The following is a 15,810-nucleotide window of genomic DNA, read 5'->3' as shown; positions in this document are numbered from 1 at the left end:
TCTTAGGACTCTAGATTCATGGACTAAGAAGCTGGTGGTCAGGAGCAGACTTGCAGAATGTGCCCTTTGAAGATGTAAATTATTATATATGCCTGAGTGAAAAAAAAAAAAAAAAAGACTAAAGTGAATAGAGAGAAATACCATTAACTGATGGTACATGGAGGGGAATGTAATCATTGTGATGAAATAAGTTGTATAATTTTTTTAATGTAAAACTGATGATCTGCCCTGTAAACTTACACTCAATCTGCAATAAAAACTAAAAGAAAATAAAAGAAGATGGAAGTTCAAGACAAGCAATCAAGTCCCTTCATGACAAACTTTCCTCCAAGAATGTAACTTAAAGGGAACACATGAGCAGGCATGTAAGATTACTGGTGATCACATTGGTCTACTGGTTAGTAGAAGAAGAGGGAAAGCATCAATGAAGATATGGGCTAAGTCTGACCACGTTCTATAGACTCTCATCGACCTGGAGATGAGAGAGAGAAGAAGGGCTGGTTGGTCTGAAATTTGGTTAGACCTGAGGACTCCTGAGCCTATGGAAAGGACATCGCCACGGAGGGCTAGAGCTGAGAGTGAAACATCCAGCTGATATGAAGTGAGGGGAGATGCATAAGAATGCCCAAACTTGTAGATAGTGCTCATTTGACATAGGTTCAATGGGTTGATGATCAGAACTCAACTAGAGGAAGACTAAGAAAAAAGTATAAATTGCTACAATTTGATGAACATGATGTATACTTATGGATGTAGTTGCTCAAAATACCAACTGAGAGGGAAGGACTCTTTACATCAAGTATCAATCCTAAATCCTCTGTATACAGGGCTGATAGGGTAGGCAACTTAGACATTGGCTACCTAAAATGAGGGGGCTATAAAGGCACGCAAGAACAAATAGATCTGTGTTGGAAGAAGTGCAGCCAGAGTGCTCCTTGGAGGCCAGAATGATCAAACTTAGTCTCTCATACTTTGGGCATGTTGTCAGGAGGGACCAGTTGCTGGAGAGGGATATGTTTGGTAAGGTAGAGGGTCAGAGAAAAAGAGGAAGTCCCCAGCAAGATGGATTGGCAAAGTGGTAGCATCAGTGGGCTCAAGTATGGCAACAATTGTGAGATTGGCCCAGGATTGGGCAGTGTTTAGTTCTGTTGTGCATAGGATCGCTATGAGTAGGTACTGAATCGATGGCACCTAACAACAACATAAAAGCACGGAGTGACTGGCATCAGGGACACCTCAGCGGGACTTGGGATGGGGTTTGTTCTTACAATACCGGTAACACCAGGCGAGGCAGTGGCCCATGGCAACACCAGAATCTTTGTAGCGGCTGGAGGGAAAGAGCCAGACCAGTCTGTTTTGAAAAAAATACAACCAGAATGCTCCTAGGAAACCAGGATGGCCAGACTCTGCCTCTCATACTTGAGATACAGTATCAGGAGAGAGCAGTCCCTGGAGAAGGATCTCATGTTTGGTAAAGTTGATAGAGAAAAAAAGGCAGACCATCAGTGAGATGGATTGGCACAGAAACAGCAGCAGTGGGCTCAAACGTAGCAACAATTAAGAGGTTGGGTCAGGACAAGGGAGTGTTTCATTATTTTGTGCATACAGTCGCTATGAGTTTGTACTGACTTGTGGCAACTAACAAAAAATAATCTAATTTTATTAATTATTCCTTGTAGAAGATCATGTCCACAGTATGATCCTTTTCCTGCTTTTGTACTATATCATCTTTATCATAGACCATGTTCTATGTATACAGGGATCTGACTTCTCAGCTTTCTGATGATAAGCCATGATATCTGATGGGGCAAGCCCTTCTTCCTTAATATTTTTCAAAATTGTTTCCCACTTGTTAGTCCTGTACTTGATCATGTAGATTTTAGAATTCACTTTTAAGTCCCCCCCCAAAAAAAAAAATTCTGCTGTGTAATTTATCCTTAGAATGTAAGTAGATACATACTTCATACACTTGCTTTAAAACTTGTAAGACAAGAGTTTTTCTAAATAAAATGGGAATCATTCCCCAATAATGAAATATTTAAAAGATAGAATATATGATTTCCATTAAAATTTGGTTATGTTTTATAATATTTACCACTTAGTGGAGTCTTGGTGTGGCTCCCTAGGAAGCATTGGACTGCTAACCACAAGGTCAGCAATTCAAAACCCATTCCTCAGAAACCCTGAACAAGGTCGCAATGAATCAGAACCAACTTAATGTTACTTAACAATTTAGTAGTATTTTGTTTTATGTAGGTAAATACATTTGATTAGTTCATTTGGTTCTTTTCAACTTGCTATGTTATTGGGTAGGCTGTATAGCTTCTCTAGTCTAGTCTTATTTTTTTTAATTAAGGAAAATACAATGTTATTTTAATTGTTGGCAGTTATGAGCATTCTAGCAATTGATCTTTCCCTCTTACTCATTTTTTTCCCTACAACTTTCATATGCAGCCAAAGGATTTTGATTGCTGCTTTATAAAACAACAAACTATTTGTGACCAATCTTTCTTACTGTGTTAATCTGATAATAGGAAAATTCATTTTAAATTGATACTTTATTGTGTTTGTGTGTGTTACAAAAAGCAAGTTGCCTAATGCCTTGGCTAAATAAATCAGGGACAAAAACTGGAAAATAAAAATCTATTTCAAATGAATATATTGAAATATATTGAAATCCTTTTTTTTTAAGTACCAGCTATTTGGTACTTTATTATTTATAAATTATGAAAATATTATTTACTTACTATTATATTTTGCTTTAAGCTAAGTCAAATTTGATTTTATTTATTACATTGTATGAGAATTTTCACATAGGTGTTATTTTTTAGGACAGAATTATAAACACAAAACATGGTTCTTTGTACTTTCATCTCTAATTTTTTGTTTTGTTTTTTGAAATGGATAATCTCCATTTTATTCAATACCAACTAATGTTCTGAGTCCTGGTATGGTGCCATAGGATAAGCACTCAACCTCAAGGTTGGTTTTAACCGCAAGATTGGCAGTTCAGACTCACCTCACCAGCTGCTCCTAGGAAACTACTGAGGCGCTGTGAGTTGGAACCAACTCGATGGCACTTAATAACAACATAGGGAATGATTTTTCTCTAGAGAACTCAACCGAAGACATCCTTTATGAGAAAACAATTCCTATCCTTTGTTCTAAGGAATAACTAGAATGTAAAATAATGTCAAGTGCATCTAGTATATTTACTGTGCTGTTGCTTTTGATATCTGGAATCCATGGTTGATACAAATAAATGGTTTAGCATTTGACTACTAGGTGGGCACTGTGGGTTAATGCTCCAGATTGTAAAGCCCTTTGAACTGCAAGGTCAGTGGTTCAGGCTCACCAGATGCTCCTCAGAAACCCTATACAGGGTTGCTATGGGTTGGAACTGACTTGACAGCACTTAACAACAGCAACGCTAGCTGAAAGGTTGACACTTTGAATATATTGAGTAGCACTTCAGAAGAGAGACATTTTACATCCTTGAAAACCTAGTAGAGCACAGTTCTGTTCTGCAGCACGAGGGGTCACCATGAGTCAGAATCAACTTCATAGCAATTGGTTTGATATTTTGTTTCGTTTTCCTTTTAATAGCTAGTACTCTTTGATGACTTGAAATGTTCAAATATGTACATTATTGGGGAAATACATCTGTGATAGTAGTCATTCACTTTATGTATTTCCGTCGTAGTTGTTTTCTGGATTTTGGTATTTTGTACTATCTGTTATTTTTTATGTGGACTTAAATTGCATTCTAAACCTGATATAATCTGGATGAAAATAAGTATCTGTAATAGTTTGAACAATAGATACTTGATCAAAGAAGGAAATGTTCTGATAGAAATGTACACTAACTGGATTTTCTTTGTGTAACAGCACTGAAAAGAGGCGCAGGGAGCAAGAAAATAAATATTTGGAAGAGCTAGCTGAGTTACTTTCTGCCAACATCAGTGACATTGACAGCTTGAGTGTAAAACCAGACAAATGCAAGATTTTGAAAAAGACTGTTGATCAGATACAGCTAATGAAGAGAATGGAACAAGGTAACCTATGACTATATACTTGGTTATTAAGACAAATGCAATATGTGGTTTAATTTTTATTATTAAGAAATTATATTAAATACCATGATTTTATTAAACATTTTAAACTGATACTTGTTTTAGAGAGTGAATCTGAAAGTGTTACTATTACACCAAGTGGTGTATTATGTTAACTTGAAAACTGATTGCTTTTAGGGAGGTTGTAGGACCCAGTAAGGTATTGAGTTGAGAGATACATGTTGTAGACTTGGACCTGAGACCCCCGCATAGCATTGAAGTATAGCAACTCTGTGAGGGGGAAAATCTCCCCACTTGCGCTTGCCTCTCTGCCTTGGACTCTGGATTGAGGAAACAGTCTCCTGTTAAAAAGAATCCTGAGCCTGTGCTGTATGTCATTTTGAGGCTCATATTTATCATACCCATGTTTTCTGGGAACTCCACACCAAGAAACCATGGCTATATATAATAATGATAGGAACAGTCCTTCTGAGAGTGATTTTTCTACTTAAAAACTTGTACGTTATAGGAAAAAAAATCTCCAATGAGTAAGTATACAAAGAACACAGGGGTCTAGACCCAGAAGTTCAGATTTTGAAAAGCAGTAATGTGAAAATACTAAAGTAAATATGTTTAAAATAATTAAAGTTATACAATAAGAATGACTATGAAAAAGGCAGATGGATCTGGTGAAAGAAAAAAAACTAGTGAATGAATTTGCAAATTAAAGATCTGAGGAAATGACCACAATGCATCATTGAACTATAAAGAATAAGAATATATCAAAGAAAAATAGATACTGTATACAGGCTAGAAAGAGAAGTTCCGAAAAATGTCTTCCTAGAATAAGCTTCAAAAAGAGCTCAAGGAGAAGAAAGTCAGTATTCAAAGAGATCATGACTGAAGTGATAAAAGACATAAATCCATATATAGAGGAAACAGACTATTGAGGAAGATGAAAACTTGAGCAACAACAAAAAATTATCATTAATATTCTTAGAATAAAGAAGATACTGCATCCTCAAAATAAGAAAAGGATGCTATAAAAATGTACTATTAAGAACTAGGCAGAGCTCTTAGGAATTAAAGATTTGATAGATGAAATGATAAACTCAAAAGGGATAGAATATGAAGTGGAAGAATTCTCCTAGAAAGTAATGCAAAACAGTTGTTGTTGTTGTTATGTGCCGTGGAGTCGGTTCCGACTCATAGCGACCCTGTACAGGGTTTCTGAGGCTGTAAATCTTTACGGGAACAGAAAGCCTCATCTATCTCCCACGGAACAGCTGGTAGTTTCGATCTGCTGACCTTAAGGTTCACAGCCCGATTCGTAGTAGAGATAGAAAATAGAGTTAAGTCCTGGTGTGGTGTTGTAAGATAAGTACTGGACTGCTAATCACAAGATCAGCAGTTCAAACCCACTAGCCACTCTTTGGAAACCTTATACAGGGTCACTATGTGTCAGAAGTGACTTGACAATGCTTAACAACATTCCTAATGAAGAAGACTCCAGAAAAAGATTCCAGCAAAGAAAAAGAAATCAGCGTATGCTACATGATTAATTTGTGAGTTACTTTTTTATGATCTACCACATACGTAGCCACCCTGAAGTATGAGATAACAATATATTGAGAAGATGGAGGTGATTTGAGGTGTGTATATGGGTGGAAGGTTGGGTAAAGTAAAAGATGTATGTTTATCTTACACAGTCGAATGTCCATTGTCATACCTAACATTGAAATATCAAGAAGTAGTTGCAAAGTAATTTTAGCAATATGGAAGTAAATACCAAAGAAACAGCTAAATGATATGAAAATGGTTTTCTTAGGTGGAGCTAGAAATGCAGTAGAGGGAGATTAAGGGGATAGATAGAATGCTGTTACTTAGAAAGAAGCCTTGTAAGTCAACTACTCTGTAACCTTTGTGTATGTATAATTTTGGTTAAAAAGAGATTCATTTAACATAATGAGCTGGCTGGTATGTAGTAAGTATTCATTAAGTTAACTACCATTATTTTAAACATAATTAAATTAAACACTACCAACAAGAAAAACAAACAATTATCAGATCAAGATAACTTGTACAAGTGAATTTTAACAAATCTTCAAGAATAGACACTTCCAACCTTACACAAACTCTATCCAAGAATAGAAAAAGAGGGACAGCACTTAAATTCATCCTATGAAGCTGGTAAACCAAGAAACCAATTCAGAAAAGGCCAGAATGAGAGCAGAAAAGTATAGGCTTATCTCATTTAGAAATCTAGAAACAAAAATTCTCTATAAAATATTAACAAATTAACAGTCCACCAGTGAAGTATTTAAAACAAAAACAAAAACGATGCAGCATAATTCCATAGATTTTAACATTATAAAAATATGTTAAACAGGGGACTTTTCACTAAACCTAGCAGATTAAACATTTTTAAATTCCACTAATATATAGTTTTGAAAAACCAAAAACCATAGAGGTAGAGACTCTTAAGAACATAGAGAATGTGTGAGGAAATGACAGTAGACAAGAGATGCCTGCAAGCATGTAGGAACTGGAAAATGGGTTTAAGGACAACAGATGTAGCAGACAGGAGAAATCAGTATTGTAAGCCTGCAAGGAGGAAAGCGAATAAGAGGCTGTATATACCCTTCTCTGTTCAGTCTCAAAACACCTTCACAGCCCAGCTTCACTCTTTAAGCAGTAGATGGGAGGATTCTTTTGGGGAAGTTTAACAGTCCAAGGGAAAATAATATAGAGACACTGACCATTTGGAGATCATCAAATGAAAAATCAACTTTTGCCTCGCCCTATCCTGGTGTGACGCTGTGGGTTAATGTGTCAGACTGCAAAGCCATTTGAAATTGCAAGGTTGGCAGTTCAAGCTCACCAGCTGCTCCTTGGAAATCCTTACAGGGTCGCTGTGGGTCAGAATTGACTTGATGGCACTTTACAACAACAATAACCTTTTATACAGATGCCAATCAGTTTTTTTAGTACCCCAGTCTTTAATATGAATAAAAAGCCAACTATTTGAGGAAAGCCTGTAATATGAAAGTGAACAAAACAAGCAAACATAAAAAGGGAACTTAGAAGAAACAGAGACAATGCAAGGAGTAGAAATAAAAATGAGCAGTTTCTCAGAGACAAAAGGGAAGTTATTTCATACATGAACAAGAATGAAATGCTATAAAATGAAACATTCAAAACAAGAAATAACATGTGGGAATTTAAAACAGGGTAGCTGAAAATCACTTTACCTCTTTACTTTGCCTCACACCTTCTGCCTCACACCTTCTACTCCATGCACACTGTGCCTTAGGTATTTGTACTTGCTTTTCCCTCTCCCTGGAATCTACTGCCCTAGATAGCCACGTGACTAGCTTCCTCACCCCTTTTGTGTTTTTACTCAATGTTCTCTTCTCAGTGAAATGTCCTGCACAATTTAAGGAGTCCTGGTATGATGCCTGTTAGGATAGCATTGAACTGCTAACTCCAAGGTTGGTGGTTCAAACTCATCAGTCATTCCTTGGAAACCCTATACAGGGTCTCTAGAAGTCGGAATCAACTCAGTGGCACTTAACAGCAACAACTCTGCTTAAAACAAAACACAAACACACAATCTTATACATCCCTCTACATTTTCCTTGATGTATTTTCCCCACAGCACTTTCTATATCTGACATATTAAATATTTGTTTATTGTCTGCCTGTCCCCACTAGGGAGTCCTGATATGGTGCTGTAGATTAAGCACTGGACTACTAACTACAAGGTCAGCAGTTCAAGTCTACCAGCTGCTCTCAGAAACCCTATATAGAGTCGTAGGAGTCAGAACTGACTTGATGTCACACAACACTGTACCCCTAGTGCCTGAAACAGCATTGTATTCCTGGCTCCATTGGAGGCTTTCAACAAATATTTGTTGAGGTACAGAGAACAGATCAAATAGGAGGACATTCTAAGAGTGAATTTTTTTTTTTTCATTCTCATAAATACAGAGATATTTTGTGATAGTTTACAGAGAGTTTTCAGATTGAAAGCACTCATGTAGTACTCAACATAGTGAATAAAAAAGAAAGACACCAGTGTACAATTTAGTGACATTTCAAAATGCTGGAGGGAAAAAACAAGAGCGGAAACAAAGGTTTGCACACTCGATTGCTTTCATAATGGGTCCAGATTGCTCAATAACATTGAAAAGTAGAATTGTAGACCTAGGATTCAGTGCTCATCCAAATGAAATATGAGTGAAAAACAAAGACATCTTCGTATTTCAAAATGAAGAAATGGATGTCTGTATTCAATAATACATCTTTAAGTGTTAGGAAGCAAAACAAAGCCCTTTTATGTTACCAATGGTACAATCTCTTTTGAGAGCAAGTTATTTGTACTAGTAATACTGATGATGTAAAAATCCTTTATCCAGCAATTTCACTTCTGTTGCTTACCCTAAAAAAGATGTCACACATACACAAAACAAGAGATACTGAAAATTGTTTATTATAACACTGTGCATAGTGTGAAAATGTCAATCAGTAGGAGGATTAATTCAGTGGTGAATTATTTATATAATATAATCCTTTACAGTATTTACAATGAATGAATGAATTCTACATGTAACCAATATTGTTAAATTTCAAAAATGTTAAATGTCCTTTTCAAAAATAAAATATGGAGTAGAAAAACTAAGATGAAAAACTATATGGGGGGACTTCAGAAAAGTTTGTGGAACATTACATTATTTTTCATTCCTTTTTCCATGAACTTTTTGAAGCCTCTTATATATGCACAAATTATAAAACAAAACAACACCGTATTGTTCATGAAACCATAGCTATATAGTGAAAGTAAAAACATGCACAGAAATATGTGCCACCCTTAGAATAATGGTTATTTCTGGAAGGGGACACAGACAAGAGGAATAGTGGCAGAGCTTTTATAAAATTTTCAACATTTTTTTTAAAAAAGGAAAGATCTGAAGCAAATAATGGTAAAATATTAACATCTATGAAAAGGCAATGGTGGCTATGTGAGTATATGCTAAATCTTTTTCTGTATGTTGTGGCATATTTGAAATATTTCACATTTTAAAATACACAAATACCTATATTCGTTATTACCCTCATTTACTTTTTAGTGAATCAACTAGCTACAAATCACAGTTGATGTCAGTGCGTTAACTAGTTTGACATATTGGAAGCTTTTTATTATATAAATATGCTGCTTTAAGCTGAGGAGAGAGCTTTTTCAACATCATCACACAAAAAGAACTCCAAATAATTTGACGGTTATACTTTTATCAATTAGAACATCATGCATGAAAGTGAAAAGTTAGTTCACATGAACTCTCCAAAACAAAAATTACATCTTCATTCTCTCTTCAGTGATAATTGATCAAATCAGGAAAGGAAAATAAAAATCATGCTTGTGACAGTTTGTTCATTTCTTTAGAACTTTTGGTGTAGATTGTTTAAAAAGGATATATTTATAGAATTTTCCTCCTTGTTGCAACACTGGACTTGGTAAATCAAGATTCTGATTTCTCATGCTGCCACTTTCTAGTTTATGATTTGGGACACATTGTTTAACCTTTGTGACTCTCCATTTCATTATCTATTGTTGTTGTTAAGTGCCATCAAGTTGGTTCCGACCCATAGCGACCCTGTACAGGGTTTCCGAGGGTGTAAATCTTAACGGGAGTAGAAAGCCTCATCTTTCTCCCGCGGAGCGGCATAAATGAGAATAATTAAGATTAAATATGAAAGTTGTTTTCGCGTCGGTTCTGCCTCTTAGCCATTCTGTATGGGGTTTCCATACAGCAACTGGTGGATTTAACCGTCGACCTTGTTAGCAGTCCAGCGCTTATGCTGCAGCGCCACACCAGGACTCCATGAAATCACATAGATGTCTTCATAAACTTGCCTTTTGGAAAATGAGCCCTTTCTGGATGTGTGATTTTAAATTTCTTTATTGCAGAGAAATCAACAACTGATGATGATGTACAGAAATCAGACATTTCATCAAGTAGTCAAGGAGTGATTGAAAAGGAATCTTTGGGGCCTCTTCTTCTGGAGGTAAGTTCTCATTGACCTAGAAAGTGATCAGAATCTTGTTTTACTCAGTTTGTTTTTTTCTCTATCTTCTTTTGTGTCACATGTAATTAATAAAGTTTTTAAGAATTTTTAAGGCATTTTATTATAAAAAAAACTATTTGACAGTTGTTACCATTTCAGAATTAAATGTAAATAATGAATATGAAAATTTTTCATAAAACCATTCTAAATAATCAGATGCAAATTTTTTACTTTATTTCTGGGTTTTGACTTTATTTCTGGTGTTGTTGTTGTTAAATGCTGTGGAGTCGGTTCTAACTTCTGAGGAGTGACTGGTGACTTTGAACCACCAACCTTGTGGTTCAAACTGACATGTGGTTCAAACTAGGATGCCACATTAGGTCTCCTTATTTCTGGGGTGATTAGTACTAATTGGGAAAATAAAACATTGTAGAATCATTTACTATCTAATGCTATCTGTCGACTCCTGGTGTGGCTTTGTAGGATCAGCACTGAACTGAGACCCACAGGGTCTACAGTTTAAACCTACCAGCTGCTCTTCAGAAACCCCACACAGGTTCATTATGAGTCAGAACCAGCACAACTCAGTGACACTTACCAAAATCAACAAAGCTGTCTATGTCTCTGTTGTAGAATTTCCATTGTGTTAGGGATGCCTCAGTTTACTACATCATCCTGGTGTTGTGCTGCAGGATAAGCACTGACCACAAGGTTGGTTTGAATTGCAAGGCTGGTGATTCCAACTCACCAGATACTCCTTGGAAACCCTATACAGGGTCGCTATGGGTCAGAACAGACGATGGCATTTAACAACAACAACAGTTTATTACAGTAGGTGTGTTCCTGAAAAGTTTTCTGAATAAAAATTTAGAACAGATTGGTGTAGACATTTAAGGGAACTCAATTTTAACAAACTTTTTTAAGTGAAGAACTTTTAAACTTACTAATCATTGTCAAACAGCTCCCTTTTCCTATCTTATCTTTGCTCTCTCTATTTTCAACACAGATGTTTTGTTTGAGGCAAGCCCATCATCTTAACTGCTTGCTCTTATGCATGCATGTATAAACATGCTGATGTATGTGTACACATATACACTCATTCCCTGGTATACACTTTCTATCTCTTGGGCTAATTATTTATATGTAAATTCCTTTCCGTGTCATACTTTAAGGCCTTCCTTTCTAGTGAAGTCTTCTTAACTACTCAAATTTGCATACCAAAAACCAAAACCCACTGCCATCAGTCAATTCTAACTCATAGGGACCCTGCATAGGGATTTTGAAACTGTGAAATCTTTACAGGGGCAGGGAGCCACATTTTTGTCCCACAGATCTACTGGTGAGTTTGAACTGCCAACCTTGTGGTTAGCAGTGTAAATCGTATCCTTCAGGGCCAATTATTATCACTTGGGAATGGAATTTTAATGGCTCTTATATGGGTTGGTACTGACTCGATGACACCTAACAACAACAACAACGTACTGTCTACCTTATTTTAATATTTTTAGAAGTTTGTTATAAGTATTTCATTTATAATAAAAATTTTAATTAAATTGTATTTAAACTGGTCTTGTTAATAACTTAACAATATTTTAAAGAATTTTACTTTTAAAAAAATAGATAAATGTAGTTTAATTATTCCTATTTTCATATAAACTGCAAGGCAAATAAATACTAGGGGAATTTAGAACTCCATTATCTTGTAATAGCTAATCCGACTTTAAATAGCTAATCTGACTTAAAAACAATCAGGTTAATTAGATATGAAGGTGCTTCCCTGTGCTTATCTAAACCCAAAATAGTTTAGCAAAGGATTTATCTAGTGCTGAGGGTTTTAGATTATTAGTCTCTCTTTTTGTATTGTGGACTAAGGGAGAAGGCTACAGAAGTCACATAGGAATAAAAACTGGACCTTTTATTTATTTTTTGTTCTTGTCAAGGAAATTATTATTATTTTAAATGATGGTGTTCTATTATCTTCTTAAATATTTGTAATGTAGTGATTTGAAGATATAGTACTAAGCTGTTTATTTTAATTCTTGGTTTACATATTGTTTTAGCTGAAAAAGACAACTCATAAAAGTAAAATGGATACAAATAGAAACATACCATGAGATGGATTTACTAAATCATGATTCTCATTTTATAAAGTAATTTGAAAAGGTTTCATTTTTAATTTTTTAATATTTCAAAGCCCACTGAACTTCTGAAAGATTTTTAAGTAGGTAAAAAGTTTTGTTATAAAGCTTTTTAATTGAGGATATGGTGGATTTTTTCAGCTATAAATCTATGGAGACATTTCCAAGCATCAGTTTTCACATGCTTTTATAAAACAAAAATAATAATTTACTTTTTCATTTATTGTTCAGATTGCATCCTTATGGTGAATAGACAAAATTAAGTGTGCTTATTTTGTGGAAAATATCTTCTAGGTAGTATATTATTATCAACCACGTCATCGTAGGAAAGGCCAGCAAATTTGGAATGCTGTTGTTAAATGCTGTCATAGTCAGTTCCAACTCATAGCCACTCTGTATGGGATTTACAAGAGCGACTGGTAGGTTTGAACTGCTGACCTTACAGTTACCAGTCTAGTGCTTATCCTGCAGTGCTACACCAGGGCTCAGATTTGGAATACTTGTCTTTTTTAAAAATAAAAACAAAAATGAATTGTTGTCTGTGTTTGATACCTTGCCGTAAGATAACCAACAAAGCCTGCGTGATCCAAGGATTCTTACAGTCATTTCACATTTTGTTACAATTTCTTTAAATTTTCTACTTTTTAAAGGTCTTATTTTTATTTTCTACTGCTGCATGTTTAACTACACTGAAAAATTACAAGTTAATGCTACTGTCAGCCTCTGCATTCTAGTTCTTCCCTCAGAATGCCATGAGTGTGTAATATGTGACTGTCTGGGCTGAGTGAGGCTCCAGGGTGTCGATGTATTCATTAAGCTTAATTCCCCCTTATGTTTTAGATTACAATATAAATTGAGGTTCTCACGTTTTCTTTCCACACTCCAGTGGATATCACATGTCCCTTGGAACACATACATCTTTTGGAGACCCCTGTCTCCATCTCATTCCGTTGGACCCCTGCAATTTGGCTCCTGTCTGCCTCTCTTAACTCATTTCCTACCATAGAACTGCCTTGAACCATTACTTCAGCGGCTTCAATCTGTTTATTAGTTTCCTTTATGTACCATGTTCTCCCCTCTGCCTAGGATGTCCTCCCCTCATTCCTCTTTGCATTCTCCGCAGTGCCTTTTATAACTCAGGTTGGGGGGGGGGGCGAGCTTTCTTTGCTGTAAGTTTCTGGAAAGCAAAGACCAAGTCTTACTCTTTAGAAATTTATAAATGCTTGTAACTGAGTGTGTGGGACAATCAGGTGCTTCACATCTGCTGCCATAAAGTTTATTCCTAAGGAGGAAGGTTGATATATTCATTCGTGCCTACTCTCTACATAGTCTAACATATATTTCTGAGATCTTTTTATTTTTTTAAATTATGGTTTGAATGAAAGTTTACAGATAGCACATTAGTGTTCCATTGAATAATGTATTCACAACAATGTAACAATACTTGCCCATTTTCTCCCTGGGTCCCTTTGTTCCTATTTGTCCTCCATTCTGCTTACTGAGCATTGTGTTTGGGTAAGTGCTGCTCTTTTCGTTCCCATCTCCTTTTTCATAGAGAGATGTATATGCCTGTCACTATTTATTTTTCTTTTTATCTTCTAACTTACTAACTCTTAATCCTTTTTTGACTTTGCAGGCTTTGGATGGATTTTTCTTTGTTGTGAACTGTGAGGGGAGAATTGTATTTGTATCAGAGAATGTGACCAGCTACTTGGGTTACAATCAGGAAGAATTAATGAATACCAGTGTCTACAGCATACTACACGTGGGAGATCATGCAGAATTTGTGAAGAATCTGCTACCAAAATCACTAGGTAAAAGGAATTCATTTTGTTTTTTTAACGAATATAAACACCGTGTAGCTTCTCCTTACATGTTACATATATAACATATAATGGACTCCTGGTTTGCTGCTGTAGGACCAGCACGGGACGTGAACCACAGTTCAAACCCACCAGCTGCTCCTCAGAAACCCTATACAGCATTGCTATGAGTCGGAACCAATTCAATGACACGTAACAACTACAACAACATAATATATAGTAATTATTATATTCTGATATATAGTATCATTGCATGATACATTATATAATAATGTAATTTATTTAAAATATTTTTAATGTAGTTTCAGCTTGTCCCAAGGATGCTCTTAATTAAACTTACCATGTTATCATTTGAGATACTATACTTATTATTTCATATGAAACAGACAAACCTGAGAAGAATGTAGAAACCATAGAATTTTTGGAAACTCATTTTGAAAATCACCCTTTTCTCATAGGATGACCTCCAGTCTGAAAATATAATAATGGTATATTTCTTGATGTGGAAAGGGAGTAAAAACAATGTCTGTACGTGTGTGTATCTGTGGGTACATGTGTGCACACACAAATGAGTGTTTATGTGTTAATAGTTTTTAGATGTGAATGGAGATCCTATCTGGAGTAATTTAAATATTAAAAGTTTATTTAAATTTTTAATTATTGCATATACCTTTTAATAGTATAGAAGAAGAAAGGAACATAGGAACTCAAATGGAAAGGATAACAGGAGACCAAACTATTGTAGCTCCAATTGGTAATATTCTTGGTTTATCTGTTGTTTAAAAAATGTATGTATTTTTTTTATAAGAACAAGGGAGATACTGTATTAAAAATGATGTGACTTCAGCACCATTCCTTAATCAAGGTCTAGACTATATTAACATGGGAAGGTTTGAGGTCAGCTCATGATAGGAAATTTCTGCTGTGAAACATGGATGGCTGCTAACTTTTCTATTTAAATTCTGGAAGCTCCAACTCAGAACCCTCCTAAGAATATGCATTCTCAACTTTTTCTTACATAAATAGGATCATGACATAGGATTCTAAGGTAATGAGACTGATTTGCTTGGGAGATCTGTTACCAGATTTCTTTTTTCTAATAGAAAAATGGATTTAATTTTTATAGCAATTATATATTGTTCATTTTTGTGTGTATAAGGGCTACTGTATTTACCCAAAAAGAGATAGAATAATACTTACATAGTTGACCATGAATTGATTCAACCTTTAGCACCATGAATGGGTAAACATTGACTAGTTTATCAGCCCACCCATTCCAAAGTTAATCCCTGGGTTATAAGAGGAGTAGACTTGGTTGGCAATGATTGATAACTTCACTTAGATTTGTACTATTTTGCTTTTTTCTCCTACTTCTGATGCTTCCAAAATTTGCATATTTCAAATGTAAATATCAGTGAGAGAATATCATCAAATAGTTGGCAGGAGCATTCATTTCATCCTTTTTATCTATTTTGTTACAAGAAGCTTCTGCTCGAAATACTCTTTGTTTTAGTTTTGATTGTATTGCAAGAAAGAGACAAATAATATATCAAATATATATCTTTCCCACACCCTACTCAATTAAAAATGCACACAGTTCTTCCAGGTAAAATTAGACCATTTATTGACTGCTAAGGAGCTCTGGTAGCGTAGTGGTTACGAATCGGGCTGCGAACCTTAAGGTCAGTGGTTCGAAACTACCAGCCGCTCCGCGGGAGAAAGATGAGGCTT

At 35.4% G+C, this 15,810-nt stretch overlaps 1 protein-coding gene across 3 annotated transcripts in view; it reads left to right on the top strand.

Moving 5' to 3' along the window:
* Positions 1–15,810, top strand: part of NCOA1 (nuclear receptor coactivator 1) — a 140,739-nt gene that overhangs the window by 35,301 nt on the left and 89,628 nt on the right. For all 3 annotated transcript variants that reach the window (XM_006835236.1, XM_006835238.1, XM_006835237.1), the window contains exons 3-5: positions 3,889–4,055; positions 10,021–10,118; positions 13,893–14,070. In XM_006835236.1, the coding sequence (XP_006835299.1) occupies positions 3,889–4,055; positions 10,021–10,118; positions 13,893–14,070 (443 nt within the window). The remainder of the gene's footprint in view (positions 1–3,888; positions 4,056–10,020; positions 10,119–13,892; positions 14,071–15,810) is intronic.

Source organism: Chrysochloris asiatica, unplaced genomic scaffold (genome assembly GCF_000296735.1).
Source record: "Chrysochloris asiatica unplaced genomic scaffold, ChrAsi1.0 scaffold00016, whole genome shotgun sequence".
Lineage (NCBI taxonomy): Eukaryota > Metazoa > Chordata > Mammalia > Afrosoricida > Chrysochloridae > Chrysochloris > Chrysochloris asiatica.
Note: the sequence above shows the minus strand (reverse complement) of the source record. Positions and strands in the feature narration are given on the sequence as shown.